Source organism: Quercus lobata, chromosome 10, assembly GCF_001633185.2.
Source record: "Quercus lobata isolate SW786 chromosome 10, ValleyOak3.0 Primary Assembly, whole genome shotgun sequence".
Taxonomy (NCBI): Eukaryota; Viridiplantae; Streptophyta; class Magnoliopsida; order Fagales; family Fagaceae; genus Quercus; species Quercus lobata.
Genome location: NC_044913.1, coordinates 64,497,011 through 64,519,994, shown reverse-complemented (window position 1 = coordinate 64,519,994; position 22,984 = coordinate 64,497,011). Strand labels below are relative to the sequence as shown.

General features: G+C 33.5%; 1 protein-coding gene and 1 long non-coding RNA gene across 4 annotated transcripts; both read left to right on the top strand.

Moving 5' to 3' along the window:
- Positions 1-591: 591 nt before the first annotated feature.
- LOC115963528 (putative disease resistance protein RGA3) lies at positions 592-22,815 on the top strand. Its single transcript, XM_031082554.1, has 6 exons — positions 592-683; positions 1,989-2,278; positions 2,521-5,233; positions 20,637-21,039; positions 21,871-21,975; positions 22,756-22,815. The coding sequence occupies exons 2-5, from the start codon at positions 2,000-2,002 to the stop codon at positions 21,899-21,901; spliced, it is 3,426 nt and encodes a 1,141-aa protein (XP_030938414.1). The 5' UTR covers positions 592-683; positions 1,989-1,999; the 3' UTR covers positions 21,902-21,975; positions 22,756-22,815.
- On the top strand, positions 11,202-15,314 carry LOC115963536. 3 transcript variants are annotated; one of them, XR_004085854.1, is made up of 5 exons: positions 11,202-12,665; positions 12,861-12,968; positions 13,171-13,616; positions 14,245-14,300; positions 15,207-15,314. It is a non-coding gene; the product is annotated as an uncharacterized LOC115963536 (long non-coding RNA). The 3 variants fall into 3 exon arrangements; XR_004085853.1 differs by having other exon boundaries at positions 15,176-15,314; XR_004085852.1 differs by having other exon boundaries at positions 14,245-14,357.
- Positions 22,816-22,984: the final 169 nt, after the last annotated feature.

The following is a 22,984-nucleotide window of genomic DNA, read 5'->3' as shown; positions in this document are numbered from 1 at the left end:
CTTTATTCAAGTAATTTAAACTGGAAGTTGAACTCCAAAACTTTATTCAAGGATCATATATTGAACAAATCCAAACCATAAGGTAGAAATTTTTAAATTTAAGAAATCATTTGAACTCCAACTTTAAAAAAAAAAAAATGGAACAAAATTAAAAAGACTAAAGTTTAGTTATAAAATTGATTATAGCATTAGGATACAACCTTATTCAATATTTTTTTTATTGAAGTTTTCATTTTGACAAATTTACCATTAGATTTCATTTTCTTCTTATATCCCTCATACTTGCAAAATTTCTATAAAATTAAAAATTAATAACTATGTCAACAATAAATTGTTTTAATTGCAAGTTTTTGTAATTTAAAATTATGCATAAAATATAAGTTTTATAGATCACATAGTAAATAATATCTAATTGGCACAAAAATTGACATACGTATTAAAAGCGTAAAAAACATGCAATCCAATTGTTAGACATACAGTTTAATAAAAAATTATTTGCGATGTTGTTTAACATTTGCTTTGATGTAAAATATTTTCTGTTAAATATTTAAAAATGATAACAAAATTATATTGTGTCTCTCTCTTCAGTCTTTTCGCTCTCGCTCTCTCTATCTCTCTTGCTCTTTCTGACGTACATTGACTGCATATCTAATCTACCTATTTGCTTGCAAGCTAATACTGAAGTAAGTGCACCCTAACATGTCTCTCATGCTGTATTATTATTGTGTTTTTTTTTTTAGTTTCGTTTTGCTTTTTTTTTTGGCTGAATAAATAGTCTAATTAACACAACGAAAGGGAAGAACCTCCTCCATCTTCTGTCTCCTCCTCAATTAGCGCACACTGTGCTAATAAGGGAGGGAGGGGATGACTAGATTCCTACCTGATTCAAACCAAAAAGCCATACAAGCTCAATAGTCACTATAACATGAAGGAAGGAATACTAACAATTGTTGAGAACTTATACCGAAACAGATCTAATTGTCAAATACAATTACTATATCATCATACCATTAAGTGAATATTATATTGATAAATTGGTTTTAACATTTTATATGATGTGAACTCTCTTTCTTTTTAAAATTTTTTTTTTTAACAAATAGAATAATTTTTTTTTTATCTTTTATAAATATATTTTAATTATATTAATTTATAAATTATGGGGTTTTTCTTAATCCAATTATGTTTTAACAAAGAATAAAATTTTAAAAATAAATAAAAGTAATTACATGTTGGGAAACAAAGAATAAAATCAAGGACTTAATTTTGTTATGTTTGCAATAAATAAAAAACAAAAAATTTGGAATAAAAAGAAAATCAACAAAATGAGAGTTGGGAAACAAAGAATAAAATCAAGGACTTAATTTTGTTATGTTTGCAATAAATAAAAAACAAAAAATTTGGAATAAAAAGAAAATCAACAAAATGAGATTTCTTTAATGTTTTTATTTTTTCTTAAACTGGAGCAAAATAAAAAATAAAAAATCAGTTCTGACGTTGAGTACCACTTGCTCTGAGTTTGAGATTGATTTATTTAGGCTTTAAACATTTGCGATGTTGTTTAACATATATGATAGTGACCTCTTCTCCTCCTCTTATATTCACAGCCTATCACCTCTCTCTCTCTCTCTCTCTCTCTCTCTCTCGCTCTTCACAGTAAGTGCACTCTGACATGTCTTTCACGCTGTTGTTATTTATTTTTTCTTTTCTTTTTCGATTTTCTAATTTATTTCTTGGCCAAATTAATAGTTTGATTAACACAACGAAAGGATTAATATATTAGGTCCAATTCTGTAGCCTGTGATACAGCCACCTTTGTTTATCGATTGTACATGCTCACTTCATGAAGGAACGGATAGTAACAATTGTTGAGAACTAATACTGATGCTGATACAGATAGTTTGCAAATAGAGTTACTATATTATATCACTAATTTTTATCTGAATTAATTTATATCTGATTTTGATATTGTGTTATTTATTTATTGCAAGGAAAAAGAGATATGGGTAGACAGAGAGATCAATTTTGGGATTATGCTGAGAAATTAAATGACCGTTTCAAATGTAATTATTGTGGACGAGATTTTCCCGGAGGTGCATCAAGGATTAAAGCACACTTGGCCGGAGTTCCAGGTCATGACATTGTGGCATGTAATGCTGTGCCTCAAGATGTTCAAGAAAAAGCTCAAGCAACTCGAAAAAAAAGAGAAGCTCAAGTAACTCAAGGGACCAACAAAAAACTTAAAAGTGTACCAAACTCAACTCCAAAATCAAAAACTAAGGTGATTCAAATAGTCCCAACTCTATACATAGTTATTTATTTCTAACAGTTCCAATACTTTTTAGGATAAATATTAGTACACACTGGTGGTAGCACACAACCCTGCACACACACTTTTTGCACGAAATCTGATTTCGTGCAAAAAGTGTGTGTGCAGGGTTGTGTGCTACAACAGGTGTGAAATAAACATTGCTCTACTTTTTAACCATTTGCAAATATTTTAATACAATTTTCTCTTTGTAGGTTGAGGAAGAATATAGGGCTGAAATTATCCTCAATGATGTTGTGGACAGAATAATAGCCAATGTGTCTTCACTTGCCACTGAGCATATCGATTTTGACTTGAGTTTCAAGGTGGAGTTGATAAATCTTCTTGAAACATTATTCAAGATTAAATTTGTGTTAGGTGATGCTCAAAAGAGGCAATCAAGTGATGAGTCTATGAGGATATGGTTAACGAACCTTAGAGATGAAGCTTATGATGCCGATAATGTGCTAGACAAATTTAGCTATGAGAGTTTTTTGCAAAAGGTACAGATTCAAAATCAAATGATGGATCAGGTATGTAACTTTTCATTATGCAATCTTGATAAAGTTAAGAAAATCAAACCATTGTTGGATAAAATTTTGAATGATGTAGCTGACTCTGGTCTTAGAATGGAGTTGGCGAATTCAATCCCCAAAATTAGCTTGGGCATGAATATAGACCCCCTCCTCAATGATTCAGAATTTGTTGGAAGAAAACAAGATATCAAAAAAATAGTAAACTTACTTATTAGTTCAAGCAATCAACATGTTATCTCTGTTTTCCCTATAGTGGGTATGGCAGGTATTGGAAAGACAACTTTAGCAGAACTTGTGTATAACAATGAACTGATAAAGAAACATTTTGATGTACTAGCATGGGTAAATGTCGGTAAAAATTTTGATGTTGAAGGGATTTTAAGAGATATTCTTAAATCTCTTGGAGAAGAAGAATTGGATGATTTAGAATATGATGAAGTACGTGAAAGATGTGCAGAAATTTTGGGGGGGGGAAAATATCTTCTCATACTTGATGATGTGCAGAATGAAGATCCTAAGAAATGGGATACTTTAAAGGGTAACTTATTAGAGTTTAATTCCAATACAGGAAATAATATTGTTATTACAACTCGTAGTGATAATGTGGGGCAAATCATGAAGATACATCCCCCACATCACTTAGAGAAGTTATCAAAAGATGATTGTTGGTCTATAATGAAAAAAAGAACATTCATAGATGGAAGAATTCCATTAACTTTAGATTTGGAGGTTATTGGCAGGGAAATTGCTAAAAGATGTGGAGGGGTTCCATTGGCTGCAAGAATTTTAGGGGGAACAATGTGCTTTCAATTTGAGAAAAACAAATGGCTGGAGATTCAAAATAATAAAATTTGGGATTTGTTGGAAGAAGATAATAGTGATATGTTTCCTGTGCTTAAGTTATGCCTTGATCTTCTTCCAACACCATCTTTAAAACGATGTTTTGCATATTGTGCAATATTCCCTAAAGATTATGACATGAAAAAGGATGAAGTAATTCAGTGTTGGATGGCTGAAGGGTTCCTACTAACTAAAGAAGCTAATATGGAGACGGAAGATATTGGTAACATGTATTTCAATATTTTGTTGGCCACTTCCTTTTTCCAAAATGCTAGAAAGGATGCCTACTGTAATATTATTAGCTGCAAAATGCATGATTTGGTGCATGACTTTGCACTCTCAATTTCAAAATTTGAAACTCTAATCTTGGAGGAAGATTCAGTGGATGATGGTAGTAGCATACAACATTTATTTGCCCGACTTGATGGTAAAACAACACTAGGAAGTTCATTTAGTGAAGTTGATCTTACAAAATTGCGTACGTTAATTTCAAAAAATTTCAACTTTGACATCATGTTATCAAATTTTAAATGCTTACGCGTTTTAAAATTATTCGGGGATAGTATAATAGAGTTGCCAGATTCAATTGAGCAATTAATACATTTGAGACTTCTTCACATCTCATACTCTAAGATTGAAGTATTATTACCAAAATCCATCACCAAACTTTACAATTTGCAAACTTTAAGAATTGAAGGCTTTTTACACGGGCTTCCGGAAGACCTAAGCAATTTGATTAACTTAAGACATATTCATATTTATTGGGATTGTGATTATGATATAAAAACACCCAAAAATATGAGTATGTTGACTTGCCTTCAAACATTGCTATTTTTTGGTGTGGGTTCAGAGGATGGCTATCGGATTACAGAATTGGGAGCTTTAAAGAATCTCAAAGGAGAAATAGAAATAAAGAATCTAGAGTACGTGAAAGATGAGGAAGAAGCCAAAAGTGCAAAATTAAAAGAAAAGGAAATATTCAAGTTGGGATTATACTGGAGTTTTGACAGAGAAGAGGAGGACGACATGTATGATGATGAAAAGGTGTTGGAAGGCCTCCAGCCTCACCCAAATTTGAAAAGCTTAACAATTTATGAGTATAGAGGAAAGAAATTCCCATCATGGGTTGGTTTGTCTTCGCTATATCACAATTTGATTGAGATCAGTTTGCGATCTTGTAGGGAATGTGAAGAAGTTCCCACTCTGGGGCAATTACCCTGTCTTAGGGTTCTTGAAATATACGGAATGGGGAAGGTAAGATGTATAGGAAGTGAGTTTTACTTTTACAGTGATGGGAGTTACAGAAATACTACTACATTATTATTTCCGGCATTGAGAAGACTCAAATTGGGTTGGATGGTTAGCTTAGAAGAGTGGAAGGATGCAAAGGAGTTGACAACCGTAGATGAGGTGTTCTTTGTGTTTCCTTGCCTTGAGGAGTTGACCCTTAGAAGTTGTTATAAACTGAGAGATTTGCCAGAGTCACTGCACACCTGCGTTTCCCTTCAGAAGTTGGTAGTGCTGGATTGTCCTAAGCTGAGGTCATTGCCAGGTGTCCCGTCCATAATAAGGTGGGGTATTGAAGACCTACCCAGTGGGTTACAGTGTATTGAATATCGTCTGCCTTCAACCTCCTCTATTCACCCTCCCTCCCTCCAAAAGCTAAAGCTAGCACGCTGTGACTATCTCCTGCTGGACCAAATTCAATACTTCATTGCCCTTAAAATTCTGTGGATACAGGGATTTCATGAAATCGGAGCTTTGCCAGAGTGGTTGGGCAATCTTTCCTCTCTTCAACGGCTGTATATTGTGAATTGCCAAGATCTGGTGCATCTGCCCACGGAGGAAGCCATGCGACGCCTCACCCAATTGAAAACGCTGATCATTTATTGTTGCCCCAGATTTGAAGAGCGGATCAAGATTAGCCACGTTCCATGGGTTGAAATCAATGCTGAGTAAGTCTACTCATACTATCCTACTATTTCCTCTTCTTTTATTCTCTTATATTCGTAATGGGTGAGAGTATTCCGGTATAATTGGACCCGATTAAGAAAATATATATAAGTACTTCAATTTGGGTTAATGTTTCTTCAAATAAATAGTACAAATTAATCTCACCTAACCCTTCTGCTTACACTTAATAAATCCAATTCTTTTTTTTCTTTTTTTTTTCACTTTATGAAATTATTTGCAATCATTTGAGAAAAGCTTTTAAACAAGAGTTTAATTAGAAATTTTGTGATGGCTACTATTCAAATTGGCTTTGCCGCTATTCAAATTTTTGTTGTTGCAAATTACCAAAATAATTAGAAGCATAGTCTATTTAATAATATTTGCTACTATCGAATTTCTGTTTGCTAGCCTATTATCTTTCTGCAATTTTTTCAAAATTGAATTTTTCTAGACATTGGGAAATTTGGAATACAATCAATCACTGTTAGAGCTGTCCACGTACTCATTATTTCGATCAGTATTTTGATACTGTAATAGTTCATGGATCAATTCTTTTACTTACAGCTATCTAAAACTTGACAGTAGATTTTATTGATTTGCACTGGGTCATAATTGCTCTGTTTATGAGGGTGGATTTATTGTGGAAAATGGAGCTTAGTTGCATAAGAATGAGAAATTGGGTTGGTGAAGGTCTTGCTGAATTTTCATTTCTTGTTTGGGTTGGGGGTCAGTTTTACAGGGGACCATGAAATTATGTGATCCCCAGTCCTACTAGTGCAAGTAAATTTAAATTAAAATTTCAGGCAGCACAAGGTGTTGATGGTTCTAATATATCTATATATGGTTTTCACCTTTTGAAGGTACCTGCCACGTTGCAAAGATTTTGAAGACTAACTCAGAAAGATAGCAAGAAGTTTGCATTTGGAAAAATAATTAACTTGATGACAACTGATGCCCAGGCACTTCAGGTTTTCTCTCTTACCATTTGCATTATGTGTACATAATTTACTTCATAATTGGTCATTTACAAAACCTAATTCAGTTCAATGCTGAGTAAGTCTATTCATACTACCCAATATCCTCTTCTATTCTCTTATACTCAAAAACTTGAATGCTTTCTCGATTCTGCGTTATCCTTCCTTTCAATACTCGTACGCATCCCTCAAAAAGCTATTATTGCATGGGAGTCCTGCACTCAACTCTCTCCCGAATGAAATTCAACCCTTCTCTGCCCTTGAAGAGCTGAAGATACAGAACTTTAACGGAATGGAAGCTTTGCCTAATTGGTTGGGCAATCTTTCTTGTCTTCAAAAGCTGTCTCTTTACTACTGCAAAAAGCTGATGTATCTTCCCATTCTACACCTCACCGATTTAAAACATCTGCACATTGCTCGATGTCCCAATTTAGAGAAAAGATGTGTAGAAGAGAGCAGAGCAGAGTGGTTACAGATGCCCCATATTCGAAACATCAAAATCAATGAAAAATACATCAAAGGGAAGGATTCTGAGGACTCTGAAGACTTTGACGACTCTGAGTATGAAGAAGTTGAATATGACGACTCTGAGTATGAAGAATCTGATGACTCTGAAGATGATAGAGACGATTAGTAAGTGTACTTATTCCTGGACTACAAGTATATTCCATTTCCTACTCTTAAATGTCACATCTTAATAGTTTAGGTTAATTATAAAAAAAATATATTTTAGATTAATGTTTCTTGAATTAATTAATAGAAATTTATCTCACCAGCCACTCTGATTACTGGAATGTTGCAAAAAATCTTCAACTTTGCACTTCAAAAGTGCATGTCGTCCTGGCAATTATCAGATCCTGCTTTTTGTCCATTTTAGATAACATACATACTCGTACTTTTTCTCAGCATTTCTTGTAACCTTCACTTCTTGGTGTCAAATTGATTATGTCCATTGATGAAAACATACTCATTCTTTTCAATTTCATGAGCTGGAATTCTAATATAATATACGGACCAGTTCTTGTTTCTAGGGCTTTGTAAAAGGTGGAAAATAGATTTTGTTAATTTGGGCTTGGTCATAATTCCTATGTTTATTTGAGTGAATTTATTGTGGTAAAGTGGAGTTGGGTTGCATAAGAATGAGATTAGACATTGGGTGGGAGAAGGTCTTGCAGATTTAAGTTTTCATGTTTGGGTTGGAAGGTCAGTTCTACTGGTCCATGAAGTTATGTGATCCCCAGTTTAGCTTTTGAAGGTTTCTAACACATTTAAATTTTTTTGGCTAACTCATGAAGCTTGCAAGAAGATTACATCTGGGGAAATGATCAAGTTGATGATAACTGATTCCGAGGTACTCGAGGTCTGCTTTCTCTTTACCATTTCAGATGCGTGCCTATAACTGACTTCTTAATTGGTGCTTTGCTAGATCCAATTCAGTTTATATATACTTGTACAGTGACTGGGTTCTATACCCATTGTGCACATATATATATATATATATTTGATAGGTAATAAAATTTTTATTGATAAGAAAAGTACAATGAGTTTACAATAGTAAACTCACTGCAAAAAAAGGGATACAAACAAATCAATGGGAAAAGCTAACAGAATTAAGAAAATCAGACAAAGCAGTACAATGCGTAAATTTCCAAATACAAGACCACTCAAAAAAAGTACTAGTTAGCAAAGACTTCAACAGGTCCACAGTTCTTTCAATGTCCTCAAATGTTTAGGCATTGTGTTCCGTTCAGGTTAACCACATAAGACACGCCGGAACCATATTCCAAAGATTTAAAGATTGAATCCCCAACCAATTCCAGCATGTAGAAAGGAGAGAGACTACTGTCTTCAGCATCACCCACTAAATCCCAAACAAGGAGAAGACTTCACTTGACAAGGTATGGACAAACTTGCAATGGAGCAATAAATGATCCATGGTTTCCTCATCACACTGACATCAGCAACACCAATTAACAAGAGGCAAGTTCTTCTTAACAAGGTTATCTATTGTGAGAATTCCACCCATTGTGCATATCTATGTAAAGGTGTGTAGGTCAACTCCAAGTGTTCATATGTCACCAAATCAATATATAGAGTTAGATTGAGTAGTCAGATCATTGAGTTATGGTTTGACACTCTTTGACTTGAAAGTCATTCTGTGCGTCTGGTATTGTTCTAGCTTAACCTGAACAAATGTCCTTTGCTTTCTCTCTTTTAATTGCTGACATATATATATATATTAAACTAATTGCTAGGAGCATGGGATGTTAAAAAACTAACAAAACTAACATGTGGACACTAGGGACAGCATATCTATTGTGTAAATAGAGTACTAATTAAATCTGATAAGTATATCATTCATGCCAATTACCCCCTCTTCACTCTCACTTTTCCTACAACATTTTATAACTTGTTACTTAGCATCTATTCATCTTGATATTCTGATATATATATATATATATATATATATATATGTAGTTTTCACATGTTGATGTCATTGTATCAGTGTTATAAGCCACATGTAGCACTCAACAATTCTTCCAATGTAAAAGCCACCAAAAAATTTCTCATTTATCAGAGGATATTTTTCACAATGTCAAGGATACTTCACATAGCACCCATTTTGGAGCCTAATTTTCCTTTTGTTACCTGAGCTGTTCCGCCAGCTTTGACACATATATGTCCTTAGTTGGAGACATTAAATTTGATGATGTTGGAGCCTAATATTCTTTTTGTAACCTGAGCTGTTTGTCTAGTTTGACACCTATTTCTCCTTATTTGGAGGCATTAAATTTTGATGATGTTGGAGCATTTGCAGAGGAGCTGTGGTAACTTTTCATCGTCTTAAGAACTGAAATTCTTGAACAAGAACTGCTACTACTTATCTGCAATAATGGAGGTGCTCCCTTTCTGTGGAAAGCTAGATGGAAGTATCCTGGAATGGTTGTTGAAGCCGGATGTTTTGTTTCTTACTGGTCGCTTTGCAAGGGATATGGGATCAGCAAGAGTGGTCATTGGTAGAAGATTACTCATAGTCCAAGAATCAAAATGGAGGGAATTTAAAATTGATTCCAATGAAATTGTTTCATCAAAATTAGTGAGTTCTCTCATTCTTGTGTTTATTTCTTTTAATTTATCTCTTCCAAGAAAACCTATTATGAATCCTTTCCTTTTGGTTCTAACATTTAAGTTCGCATACTCTTTACTAAATTTGTTGTTCATATACTATTTACATATTTTGGTTATTCTTCAGTAAGCAGTCACGTACTTCAACACAGAATGGTCCAAAAATTTCCCTGTTCCAAATATCCAGATTAACTTTTGATTCCTATTCTATGCTAAAAATAATCTAAAATTGGTATTTTTCTCAAATGTCCTTTTCTCCAACATTTCAATTTGGAATAAAGTTTTTTTTTTTTTTTTTTTTTTTTTTTTCCACTTACCTTATTTCTTATTCACTTATTTTAGAGTGAGAACCCTTCAATTTTAGTTTCAAATTTGTATTGCCATTTAGAGCAACATGTTTTACTGCATAGCATATGTAGACTTTGAAATTTTTGACTTGTCAGTTTTCTAATAAATTAGGGCTTGTTATTTGTACATTGTTCAAAAAGATAATATCGCCTTTGCGGTTGGGTGTATCTGAATCTTAAGAGAAAAAATGTTGAATTTATGACTATGAATTCTGTAAGCCATATTTAGCAGCACTTGACAATTCTTTTGATGTAACTGCCACCAGTAATTTCTTTTTTATCAACGAATATTTTTCCAATGTCAAGGATGCTTCACGATTATTTGGGGCTGGGGTAGCTTTTTATCTCTTCAAGAACAGAAGTTCAGGAGCAGGAGTGCTACTACTTACCAGCAAAGCAGGTGGCACATTCACTTTCCATGGAAAGCTAAATGAAGAACTGAAGCTTGAATTGGTTCCAAATTTCCAATCTAATTGTTTCATTGAAATTTATGAGTTGGCACATTCGCTTACTACAAACAGCTTGATTTTTTTCAACATATTTTTATCCACAATTACTCAAAATTGTTGATAGAAGCTTTAATTTTCTACAATTATGCACAACTGTGGAGGCGTGGAGTAAATTTGAAGAAATTAGCATACGTATTTCAACAGTTATGCACAACTGTTTGAGGTAAGTGTTAAAAATAAAGGGGCTCCCTTTCCCAGTGTTTTCTTTCCCTCTAAAACTTCACTTTCATCACCGCAAAAAGAGTCTAAAAAATACTTAAATTGGGAAAATTTTTATCAACGAGTTGATGATGGATGTAGAAAAAATAATTAAATATTTTATGAACAGTTTTGTAAACTTAGAAAATCAGTAACACCAGGAAGCTACAAGCCAAAGGTTTCTCACTTTCTATCTCTCTCTAAAACTCTCTCTGATTCTCACTCACACACGTACAAATGCAAAGGTTTTTCTTTTTTTCTTTTTTCACAGTGGCATTTGTTTCTCTCTCTCTCTCTCTCTCTCTCTCACAGAAAAACCTAATTCCATTTTTCCCGTTTGGTAGATCAATTTCCTTCGATTTCGGCTGTTCGGATGGAAAATTTCTTGAATTTCAAGGCTTCGGTAAGTGATTATGAATTTAACAATTTTTATTTATTTATTTTGAATGATTGTTTTAATTTTAGCCTATCATGATGCTCTTACTCAGCTCATTCTAATGATTTTTGGAAATGTACTTTGTTACAAATCAACTTGTTCTTTAAGTTTCAAATCTTTGTTGTTGGATTTCTCATTGGTCACATAATATAGATTTAAGATATCAGCATCATGTTCAAGAAAAAAGACAAGAAGTTTCTTTAAATCCAATATTTAAGAAGGGGTGCACTTTGACCTGTATAAAAATAAAAAAGATGAGGTGCAATTTGTCCAGTATGTCATCCTTAGAAACTACTAGTTGTATATATCTGTCAAAATTCAAATGCTTGAATAAGTATAAATTATAAAATGGCTTGAATGAGTACAAAATTGCTGGTATGTAGATCTGGAACTCTGGTGAATGTACAAAATTCAAGTTCAAGGCTTTAGAAGTTGATCTTGAAGCTTAAGGATGATGAGTGCTTGAGTTCATCCTTAGTAAATTGAGGTTCTTAGAAGACCCTTTTTCTGTATATCAATTTTTACACTGCCTGCATTTCGCTTATTTAGTAGTGAAGGCTCTAATTGTTGCATGGTAACATTATAATCATATCAGAAATGAAAGGTTTTTTTTTTGGATTAGTGAAGAAAGAAAATATTTTGGTTTTAATTTTAGCTTGATCACCATTACATGGATCAAAAGTTTGATGGGTCAAGGCCTTAGTGTTGGAATTGATGATTTGGCTAATCAATGCCTCTGTAAGGTTGATATAAAACCATGGTTGTTCTTTAAAAAAAAAAAAGTGCCTCATAATTTAGAAGTGGATTCTAGTAAAATTGAGATTTACTGGGACTTAAATAATGCTAAATTTGGTTATGGGCCAGAGCCAGTGGAGGGATTTTATTAACTTGGTCTTACTCTCAGCAATTTAGAGATTCCCAATCACAAGGTCTTGCTTTCTCACTTATTTTGTATGCTCAGTTTAAATTCACTTCATTAAAATTTTGTAGAAGCCACGAAGTTTGCAAATGATCGGAAATCAAGATTGAAAAAGAAGAGAGATGATCCTTCGGAGGTCCTGGCCTTTCTGCAATTTTTATCTTTTTAAAAAGGTCTTAACTTTCTTGAGATTCTCCTGTGGGATTTCTTTTTTTATTGTTGTCCTTTTCCAGTCTGCCCTTACAGGAGAGTCACTCCCGGTAACCAAAAATCTTGGTGATGGAGTATACTCTGTTCCAACATGTAAACAAGGTGCAATTGAAGGAGTTGTTATTGCAACTGGAGTACATACCTTATTTGGAAAGGCAATTCATCTTGTGGAAACTACTACAATCATTGGACATTTTCAGCAGATAATTTCAGTATTCTATTTTGGATGAAATCTTCACTTAGAATCTCAAAGGCTGGAAGAATGTTTAGAGCTGTAATATTTCTAAACAGTTTCATCTTTTCTGCTTGGAGGTAATGGGGCAATGATTGGTAACAATGTGAAAGAGTTTTGCACTACTAGTTTGGGTTGGGGGTCAGTTTTACAGGGGACCATGAAATTATGTGATCCCCAGTCCTACTAGTGCAAGTAAATTTAAATTAAAATTTCAGGCAGCACAAGGTGTTGATGGTTCTAATATATCTATATATGGTTTTCACCTTTTGAAGGTACCTGCCACGTTGCAAAGATTTTGAAGACTAACTCAGAAAGATAGCAAGAAGTTTGCATTTGGAAAAATAATTAACTTGATGACAACTGATGCCCAGGCACTTCAGGTTTTCTCTCTTACCATTTGCATTATGTGTACATAATTTACTTCATAATTGGTCATTTACAAAACCTAATTCAGTTCAATGCTGAGTAAGTCTATTCATACTACCCAATATCCTCTTCTATTCTCTTATACTCAAAAACTTGAATGCTTTCTCGATTCTGCGTTATCCTTCCTTTCAATACTCGTACGCGTCCCTCAAAAAGCTATTATTGCATGGGAGTCCTGCACTCAACTCTCTCCCGAATGAAATTCAACCCTTCTCTGCCCTTGAAGAGCTGAAGATACAGAACTTTAACGGAATGGAAGCTTTGCCTAATTGGTTGGGCAATCTTTCTTGTCTTCAAAAGCTGTCTCTTTACTACTGCAAAAAGCTGATGTATCTTCCCATTCTACACCTCACCGATTTAAAACATCTGCACATTGCTCGATGTCCCAATTTAGAGAAAAGATGTGTAGAAGAGAGCAGCGCAGAGTGGTTACAGATGCCCCATATTCGAAACATCAAAATCAATGAAAAATACATCAAAGGGAAGGATTCTGAGGACTCTGAAGACTTTGACGACTATGACGACTCTGAGTATGAAGAAGTTGAATATGATGACTCTGAGTATGAAGAATCTGATGACTCTGAAGATGATAGAGACGATTAGTAAGTGTACTTATTCCTGGACTACAAGTATATTCCATTTCCTACTCTTAAATGTCACATCTTAATAGTTTAGGTTAATTATAAAAAAAATATATTTTAGATTAATGTTTCTTGAATTAATTAATAGAAATTTATCTCACCAACCACTCTGATTACTGGAATGTTGCAAAAAATCTTCAACTTTGCACTTCAAAAGTGCATGTCATCCTGGCAATTATCAGATCCTGCTTTTTGTCCATTTAAGATAGCATACATACTCGTACTTTTTCTCAGCATTTCTTGTAACCTTCACTTCTTGGTGTCAAATTGATTATGTCCATTGATGAAAACACACTCATTCTTTTCAATTTCATGAGCTGGAATTCTAATAATACATGTAGCAGTTCTTGTTTTTAGGTCTTTGTAAAAGTTGGAAATAGATTTTGTTAATTTAGGCTGCTGGGTCATATTTCCTATGTTTATTTGGGTGAATTTATTGTGAGAAAGTGGAGTTGGGTTGCATAAGAATGAGATTCTTATGAAGTTTTAGACAGCACTGAAGGTGTTGATGGTTCTAATATATTTATATATCGGTTTTAGTTTTTGAAGGTTTCTAACACATTTTAATTTTTTTGGCTAAATCATGAAGCTTGCAAGAAGATTCCATCTTGGAAAATAACCAACTCGATGACAACTAGTGCCAAGGTACTTCAGGTTTGGAAAATAACCAACTTGATGACAACTGATGCCAATGTACTTCAGGTCTGCTTTCACTTTACCATTTCAGATACGTGCATATAACTTAATTCTTAATTAATTGGTGCTTTATGAGAACCAATTCAGTTAATATTTATTTGTACAGTGGCTGGGTTCTGTACCCATTTTGCCTATCTGCATAAACAAGATTGTTAAAAAAACTAATTGCTAGGAGCATGGGTTGTTAAAAAACTAACATGTGGACACTAGGGACAGCATATTTATTGTGTTCAACCAGAGGAAAAATTAATTTACTTATGGAGTTTTAATCTAGCCGCAAGCTAATGGAAGCTTATAAGATTTGGTAAGTTTTCTCAAATCATCGCTTATGTTTGCATAATTAGAGTACTAATTCAATGTGATAAGTATATCATTCATGCCAAAAAAGTTTAACAATTTTCAGATCTTAATGGTCAAAAGTTTAGAATAATCTCTACTGTTTTGTGTGGTGGGTGAAGATGACACACCATTAGCACCAGCTGCAGTGGTTGAAGTTGCCTGCTGCCTTTTCTATGATTTTCATGTCCTTTTACTGGTTGATTTACACCCGGGTATCACCTGTGAGGTTTCTCTGTTAATTATTTAGAATCTATAAGCAAATAATTAAAGATAACAACAAATTATAAAAAAATAAAATAAAAAATTGAGAGAAGAGAGAATGAGAGAGTGAATACAATATTTGCAACACTTTGAAACCTTGAGTAGAAGACCATGAAGCCTTTTCTTAAGTCCATTAACTCTCATAAAATTAGATTCAATTAAGGTTTTCCATCTATTTTGGTGTTTTCTTCCTGTAAGCTTTACATTAATTTCATACCCAACAGGTGACCATTCTGATTGATCTAGATCATGCAGTTGTTTGCAGGATAGATCCCACTCACTTGCATATATGGTGATGGACCAGTATCTATAAACTGACCACGTTGTTGAAACATTCTGGCAACTTCCATAGCACTTTAGAAAAGGCAAGATGCAATAAATGTTAATATCTCACTGAAGTGCCTGGTTATGCATAACTTTTCTAGTTTCTTAATTATTTTATATTTATTTTATTTTAACAAATGGGTAAGTTGTGATTCTTGTGAATGAGTTGGATGTTATTGGTTATTGAGGATGCTAACCAAAAACAGATCATATAGATTCAGGTTCTACTTGGTTTAATATTTATTTTTTGAAACTATAGACAATTAATGACCACTTAAGTCCTGTGATGAAACCTTTGGTGCCATTCATCACAGATGAAACCTTTTGTCAGTTGTAGTTAGTCCCCACAAGAGATGAAAGGAGCTTTAGAGATCGAGGACTCTATTTGGATCTTCCATGATTGTTTTGAGCATACTTTTGAAATAGGCAATCATACTTCTAGTTGACTCTTATTTCTTCATTCCTCTATTCTGTTTTCCCAAGACTCTTTAATTCATGATATAATTGTATTGATGTCATGTGTAGGCAAATGCAATTGAGACAGTATGCCTATTGTTTCCAGCTGGCAGAACAATTGATTATAATTGCTAGCTGATGAACAGAGGAGGAATGTATATACTTAATATTGAGAGAGCAATCTTCAAGGACAAGGAGGAAGCTGGGGTTGGGCTGATAATCAGAGTTGCACAGGGACTACTTATAGCTGTGATGAGTAAGAGAAGTTTGTTTATGAATCCAACGAAATTGAGGTGATTGTTGCTGACTGCTGATAGAGTGCTGAGTTTTGCAAACTATCAAATATATGAAGGTACATATGATCTGCTTGCGTCTGGGAAAATAATCAACTCAATTCAACTGATGCCAAGGTACATATGATCTGTTTTTTCTTTACCTCCAAAAGCTACAGCTCAGATGGTGTTGGTCTTGGTCTCCTCTGCTGGACCAAATTCAATACTTCATTGCCCTTAAAATTCTGTGGATACAGGAATTTCATGAAATCGGAACTTTGCCAGAGTGGTTGGGCAATCTTTCCTCTCTAAAAAAGCTGTATATTGTGGATTGCAATCGCTTGGTGCATCTGCCCACCGAGGAAACCATGCGACGCCTCACCCAATTGAAAATGCTGGAGATTTATCGTTGCCCCAATTTGGAAGACAATGAGCGGTCCAAGATTGACCACATTCCATTTGTCAACATCAAGGATAGTGGGTAAGTTTATTCATACAATTTATTAGGTTAATCGATCTTGGCATTAAATTAATCTCACCAACCACGCTAGTAACACTTGAAAAATCCAACAACTCTTCTTTTTCTATTTATGAAATCATTTGAGAAAAGAAGAGTCTAATTAAAATTTTTGTAATGGCTACCAGTTGGCTTGCTGCTATTCAAATTTTTTTCTTATTTTTACCTATTGTATTGCTGCTATCGAATTTCTGTTTGCTAGCCTATTTCTTTCTGTAAAATTTTCAAATCTGAATTTTTTTGGACATTGGGAAATTTTGAATATTGAATTCATCACTATTAGAGCCTTCTTTATGTCCACATAATCATTATTTTGCTCAGTATTTTGATACTGTGAGAGTTCATGGATCAGTTCTTTTACTTAGGGCTGTCTAAAACTTGACAGTAGATTTTGTTGATTTGCACTGGGTTGTAATTGCTCTGTTTATGAGGGTGAATTTATTGTGGGAAAATGGAGTTTAGTTGCATAAGAATGAGAAATTGGGCAGGTGAAGGTCTTGCTGATTTTTCATTTTCTGTTTGGGTTGGGGGGTTTAGTTTAACTGGAGGGACCTTGAAATTATGTGCTCCCCAGTCCTACTAGTGTAAGCAAAATTTAAATTAAAATTTCAAACAGCACTGAAGGTGTTGATGGTTCTAATATATGGGTTTTACCTTTTGAAGGTGGCCAGATTACTCTGATTTCTATGGTTAACTCAGGAAGCTGGCAAGACATTTGCATCTAATTTACTTGATGACAATTGATGCCAAGGCACTTCAGGTTTTCTTTCTCTTACCATTTGAATTATATGTATATAATTTACTTCATAATTGGTCATTTACCAAACCCAATTCAGTTCAATGCTCAGTAAGTCTACTCATACTACCCTATATCCTCTTCTATTCTCTTATATCTGTAATGGGTGAGTTCAATGATTCATAATTGTTCCTGGTATGAATACTTAATTCGATGCCATTGATGAAATATATAATTGTTGCAATTTGGTTTAATGTCTTTTGAAATAAATAGTTGACAAGCAACACTTGAAAAATTCTACTCTTCTTCAAAATTCGAAATCATCTGCAATCATTTGCGAAAAGTCACTAAAAGCATAATGTAATTAAAATTTTTGTGATTGCTGCCATTTGGCTTGGGTTTACTTAAATTTTTGTCTCTACAAATTATCACAAACACTTAAAAAGTTGCCAAAAGTATAGTAATTATTATTATTATTTTTTTTTTCTGAGTTTTAGCAATGGTCTTGCTTCTTTTCAAATTTATGTTTACTAGCCTATTTTTCTTTCATCAAATTATTACCTATTAATTTTTCAAAATTGAAAATTTCTGGAAATTTGGAAATTATAACTATTGGATTCAATTCATGACTATTAGAGCCTGAAGTCCACATGATCATTCTGGTCTCGGCATTACCTGGTTTCTTGAACTGATACTGTAATAGTTCATGGATCAGTTCTTGGCAATAGCTTTTGTTGATTTGGGCTGGGTAATAATTACTATATTTATAAGTGCGAATTTATTGTTGGAAAATAGAGTTGAGTTTTACACTTTTACTGGTCCGTGAAGTTATGCGATTTCCTGTTCTACTAGTGCAAGCAAAGTTTAACTCACTTTCATATAAAGTTTCAGACAAAACTGAAGGTGTTTTATCATTCTAATATATTTCTATATATGTTTTTTTTTTTCTTACCTTTTGAAAGGCACTGCCAGAATTAGAATTTGAAGGCTAACTCATGAAGCTCAGAAGATGTTTGTGTCTGGGAAATAACCAACTTGATTAGAACTGATGCCAAGGTACTTAAGTATGTTTTCTCTTTACCATATGGGATTTGAATATATAATTTAATTTGAACTGGTGTTTTACTAGTTACCTTTGAATAAGCATAGATTGTCTTTAGAGCGTTGTCTTTACCTCTTGATACCAACGTGAACGTAAATTAAGATTTAAGGAGGAGGTTTTATTTGCTAATTTCTAAATTTCTCAGTCGTGCTGGCAATTAAGACTAAAATGAATATTTGTCTCAAAAAAAATAAAGACTAAAACGAATAGTTACTGTTAAGAAATTGTGGATTTGTTGGATGAATTAAGAAATAAGAATTGTAGTTTGCCCATCCGTCATGAGTCATGAACCATGAAAGAATTTTGTGCTGCCAGGAACAACAGAACTGAAAATACAGAGCTCTTCTAGAGAGAGAGAGAGAGAGATAACGTGCCCCTTTCATTCTCATCTCTGGTGAGTTTCAATTACATCCTGAGACTGGTTGCTTCTTTGTTCCTATTTTATAATTTATTTTTATCTTTTTCATTTTTGATTTAGATATGAATATATTGTTCCTCTTTTCATTGTTGGTTTTAGATCCACTGCTGTTAATCTACCGATCGCGGACTAGTACTTTTTCAATTCTCTTTCTCTTATTCTTCCCAACATTGACTGCATCTACCTAGCTGCAAGCTACTCCTAATTTAGTAAGTTCTCTTTGCCTCTTTGACACGTCTCTATGCTATTGACTTTCTTTTTCTTTTTCTTTTTTTTTTTAATTTTTTTTTTATGGTTGAAAAAATAGTTTATTAACTCAACCAGAGGAGATAGCATTGAATATTGCATTTATCAGGTTCAAACCACTGCCAAAACAGAAAATTAAAAAGTGAAATTAACAACACAAACTTTGTTCTTAAAAAAGTAAGAGGTTTTAAAACAAGGACAATACAAATGAACACTCATGTGAAGGAATCTTTTCTCAATTGCACAACCCTATCTTTAGCTTCGTAGGTGAGAGTCGAGAGAGGAGTGAAGTATTTATGGGTGGGTTTGGAAACTTTCTTCCATTTGAAACATTCGAATTCCTTTGAGAGTATCACAAGTTCATTACTTGTTTGCCAACAACTATCAAGTTCCAGAAGAGGTGGGGTGGGACAAAAATCGTTATTTTTTTCCCTACAATTATCAATTTCAAATGATGTTATTTTTTGTTTATTATATGGAAATAAAATCTAATAATTCAAATTATAGACAAATATCAACATTTCTATTGGCAAATAGGAGGTTATGCCATGGTTCCTTACTTCGACTGGATACAAATATTAGATAAAAAAAATTTCAAGATTATAATATAAGGTAAGTGTTTAATATGTTTAATTTCAAGATTTTTGTACAAATATGATACAGAAAACATTTAGTACGTGCTCAATATGTTTAAGTATAAAAAACTTGTATTTTTCAGAGTATTTTTTATTTTTATGGCAAATGGGAGTTTTATTTAAAATATATATATATATATATATATACACACACGTACGATATGTGACATAGTATGCGTTCTTTACTAACTATGGTTTCCAGTGTTTTGACCCACAGTTTAAATCTGTTATGTTTGTACAGGAATTCCTTTTTGGCTGGCAAATGGGAAGATCATACTGGTAGATGTTTATGGTAACAGAGTCCTTGCAGGCTGCCATATTAATTATAGTTGGAAATCTTCTAAAATTTTCAAGATAGGAATGAATATAACCTTATAGAATCCAAAAATGATAGGCTTGTAACATGTTAGGCTCAACGACTATGGCATTCACTAAGTTCTGATGTCCAGTTGTCCACACATCATAATTTTCAACTTTCAAGTCTGGAACCCAATTTTAGAAATACAAATAAAAAATAAAGGACCTTTATATTCTTACATTATATTTGCAATGTGTAACACACAAAAAGTAGCAAATGTTATACACATTTGCAAAAAAGTGTACAATATTTAGTATTTACCACCTTTTGCAAATGTGTACAACATTTGTCACTATTTATGTGTTTACAATGTAAATTTATAATGTACCGCACAATGTAAAAGAAGAATTTTCCAAAAATAAATAATCATCTTCTTTCTGCAAAGTGGTAAATTGTAGTATACTAGTATATGTTTGAAGGGTTGGATGGATAGCTTAGAAGAGTGGAAGGATGCAAAGGAGTTGACAACCGCAGATGAGGTGTTGTTTGTGTTTCCTTGCCTTGAGGAGCTTACATTATATAGATGTGGGAAACTGAGAGATTTGCCAGAGTCACTGCACACCTGCGTTTCCCTTCAGAAGTTGGTAGTATATAATTGTTATGAACTGAGGTCATTGCTAGGTGTCCGGTCCATAATAAAGTGTGGTATTGAAGACCCACCCAGTGGGTTACAATATTTGGAGAATGGGGATTGTCGTCCTTCTACTTCCTCCATTCACCCCTCCCTCCAAAAGCTCAAATTGCATGAGTCACACCTGGACCAAATTCAATACTTCATTGCCCTTAAAATTCTGTGGATACAGAGTTTTCATGGAATCAAATCGTTGCCAGAGGGGTTGGGCAATCTTTCCTCTCTTCAACAGCTTTATATTATGAATTGCCGGAACTTGGTGCATCTGCCCACCGAGGAAGCCATGCGACGCCTCACCCAATTGAAAAAGCTGATCATTTTTAATTGCCCCGAATTTGAAGACAATGAGCGGATCAAGATTAGCCACGTTCCATGGGTTAAAATCAATGATCAGTGAGTCTACTCATACTACCCTACTATTTCCTCTTCTTTTATTCTCTTATATTCGTAATGGGTGAGAGTATTCCGGTATAAATACTTAATTGGACCCGATTAAGAAAATGTATATAAATACTACAATTTGGGTTAATGGTTCTTCAATTAAATAGTACAAATTAATCTCGCTAACCCTTCTGCTTACACTTAATAAATCCAATTCTTTTTTTTTCTTTTTTTTCCTATTTATGAAAATATTTTCAATCATTTGAGAAAAGCTTTTAAAACAAGAGTTTAATTAGAAATTTTGTGATGGCTACTATTCAAATTGGCTTGCTGCTATTCAAATTTTTGTTGCTGCAAATTACCAAAATAATTAGAAGCATAGTCTATTGAACAATTTTTTGATTGTTGCCTATTATCTTGCTACTATCGAATTTCTGATTGCTAGCTTATTTTCTTTCTACAAATTTTTCAATACTGAATTTTTTTGGACATTGGGAAATTTGGAATATTGAATCAATCACTTTTAGAGCTGTCCACACATACTCATTATTTCGATCAGCATTTTGATACTGTAAGAGTTCATGGATCAATTCTTTTACTTACAGCTATCTAAAAGTTGACAGTAGATTTTATTGATTTGCACTGGGTCATAATTGCTCTGTTTATGAAGGTCTTGCTGATTTTTCATTTCATGTTTGGGTTGGGGGGTCAGTTTTATAGGGGGACCATGAAATTATGTGATCCCCAGTCCTACTACTGCAAGTAAAATTAAAATTAAAATTTCAGGCAGCACTGAAGGTTGATGGTTCTAATATATCTGTATATGGTTTTTACCTTTTGAAGGTACCCAGATTGCAAAGATTTTGAAGACTAACACAGAAAGATGGCAAGAAGTTTGCATCTGGAAAAATAATTAACTTAATGACAACTGATGCCCAGGCACTTCAGGTTTTCTCTCTTACCATTTGCATTATGTGTACATAATTTACTTCATAATTGGTCATTTACAAAACCTAATTCAGTTCAATGCTGAGTAAGTCTATTCATACTACACTATATCCTCTTCTATTCTCTTATATTTGTAATGGTTGGTAGTATTCCTAGTATGAAAACTTAATTGGATGCCATTGAAGAAATATATAAATGCTGCAATTTGGTTTAATAGCTTTTGAAATTAATAGTAGAAATCAATCTCACAAATCACCGTGGCCACACTTGAAAAACTCTACTCTTCTTCTTTAATCTTTGAAATTTTCTGCAATCATTTGCAAAAAGTCACTAAAAGCATATTGTAATTAAAATTTTTGTGATTGCTGTCATTTGGCTTGGTTCTACTTAAATTTTTGTCTCTGCAAATTATCACAAACACTTAAAAAGTTGTTAAAAGTTTTTTTTTTTTTTTTTTTTTTTTTTTTTTTTTTTTTTCTGATTGTTAGCAATTGTCTTGCTTCTTTTCAAAAGTTCATGAATCAGTTCTTGGCGAATTTATTGTTGGAAATTAGAGTTGAGTTGTATAAGAATGAGAAATTAAGTGGGTGAATGTCTTATTGATTTTTGTTTTCATGTTTGGATTGGGAGGTCAGTTTTACTGGTCCATGAAGTTATGTGATTCCCTGTTCTACTAGTGTAAGCAAAGTTTAACTCACTTTCTTATAAAGTTTCAGACAGCACTGAAGGTGTTTTATTATTCTAATATATTTCTATTTACGTTCTTTTTACCTTTTGAAGGGACCTGCCAAAATTAGAATTTTAAGGCAAACTCATGAAGCTCAGAAATGTTTGTGTCTGGGAAAAAAAACCAACTTGATTAGAACTAATGCCAGGTACTTAAATATGTTTTCTCTTTTACCATTTGGGATTTGTTATATAATTTAATTCAAACTGGTATGCGTGTGCACGCGCGCGCACGTGCGTGTGTTAATAGTCACTGCATTTTGTAGCCAATGTGCATATCTAT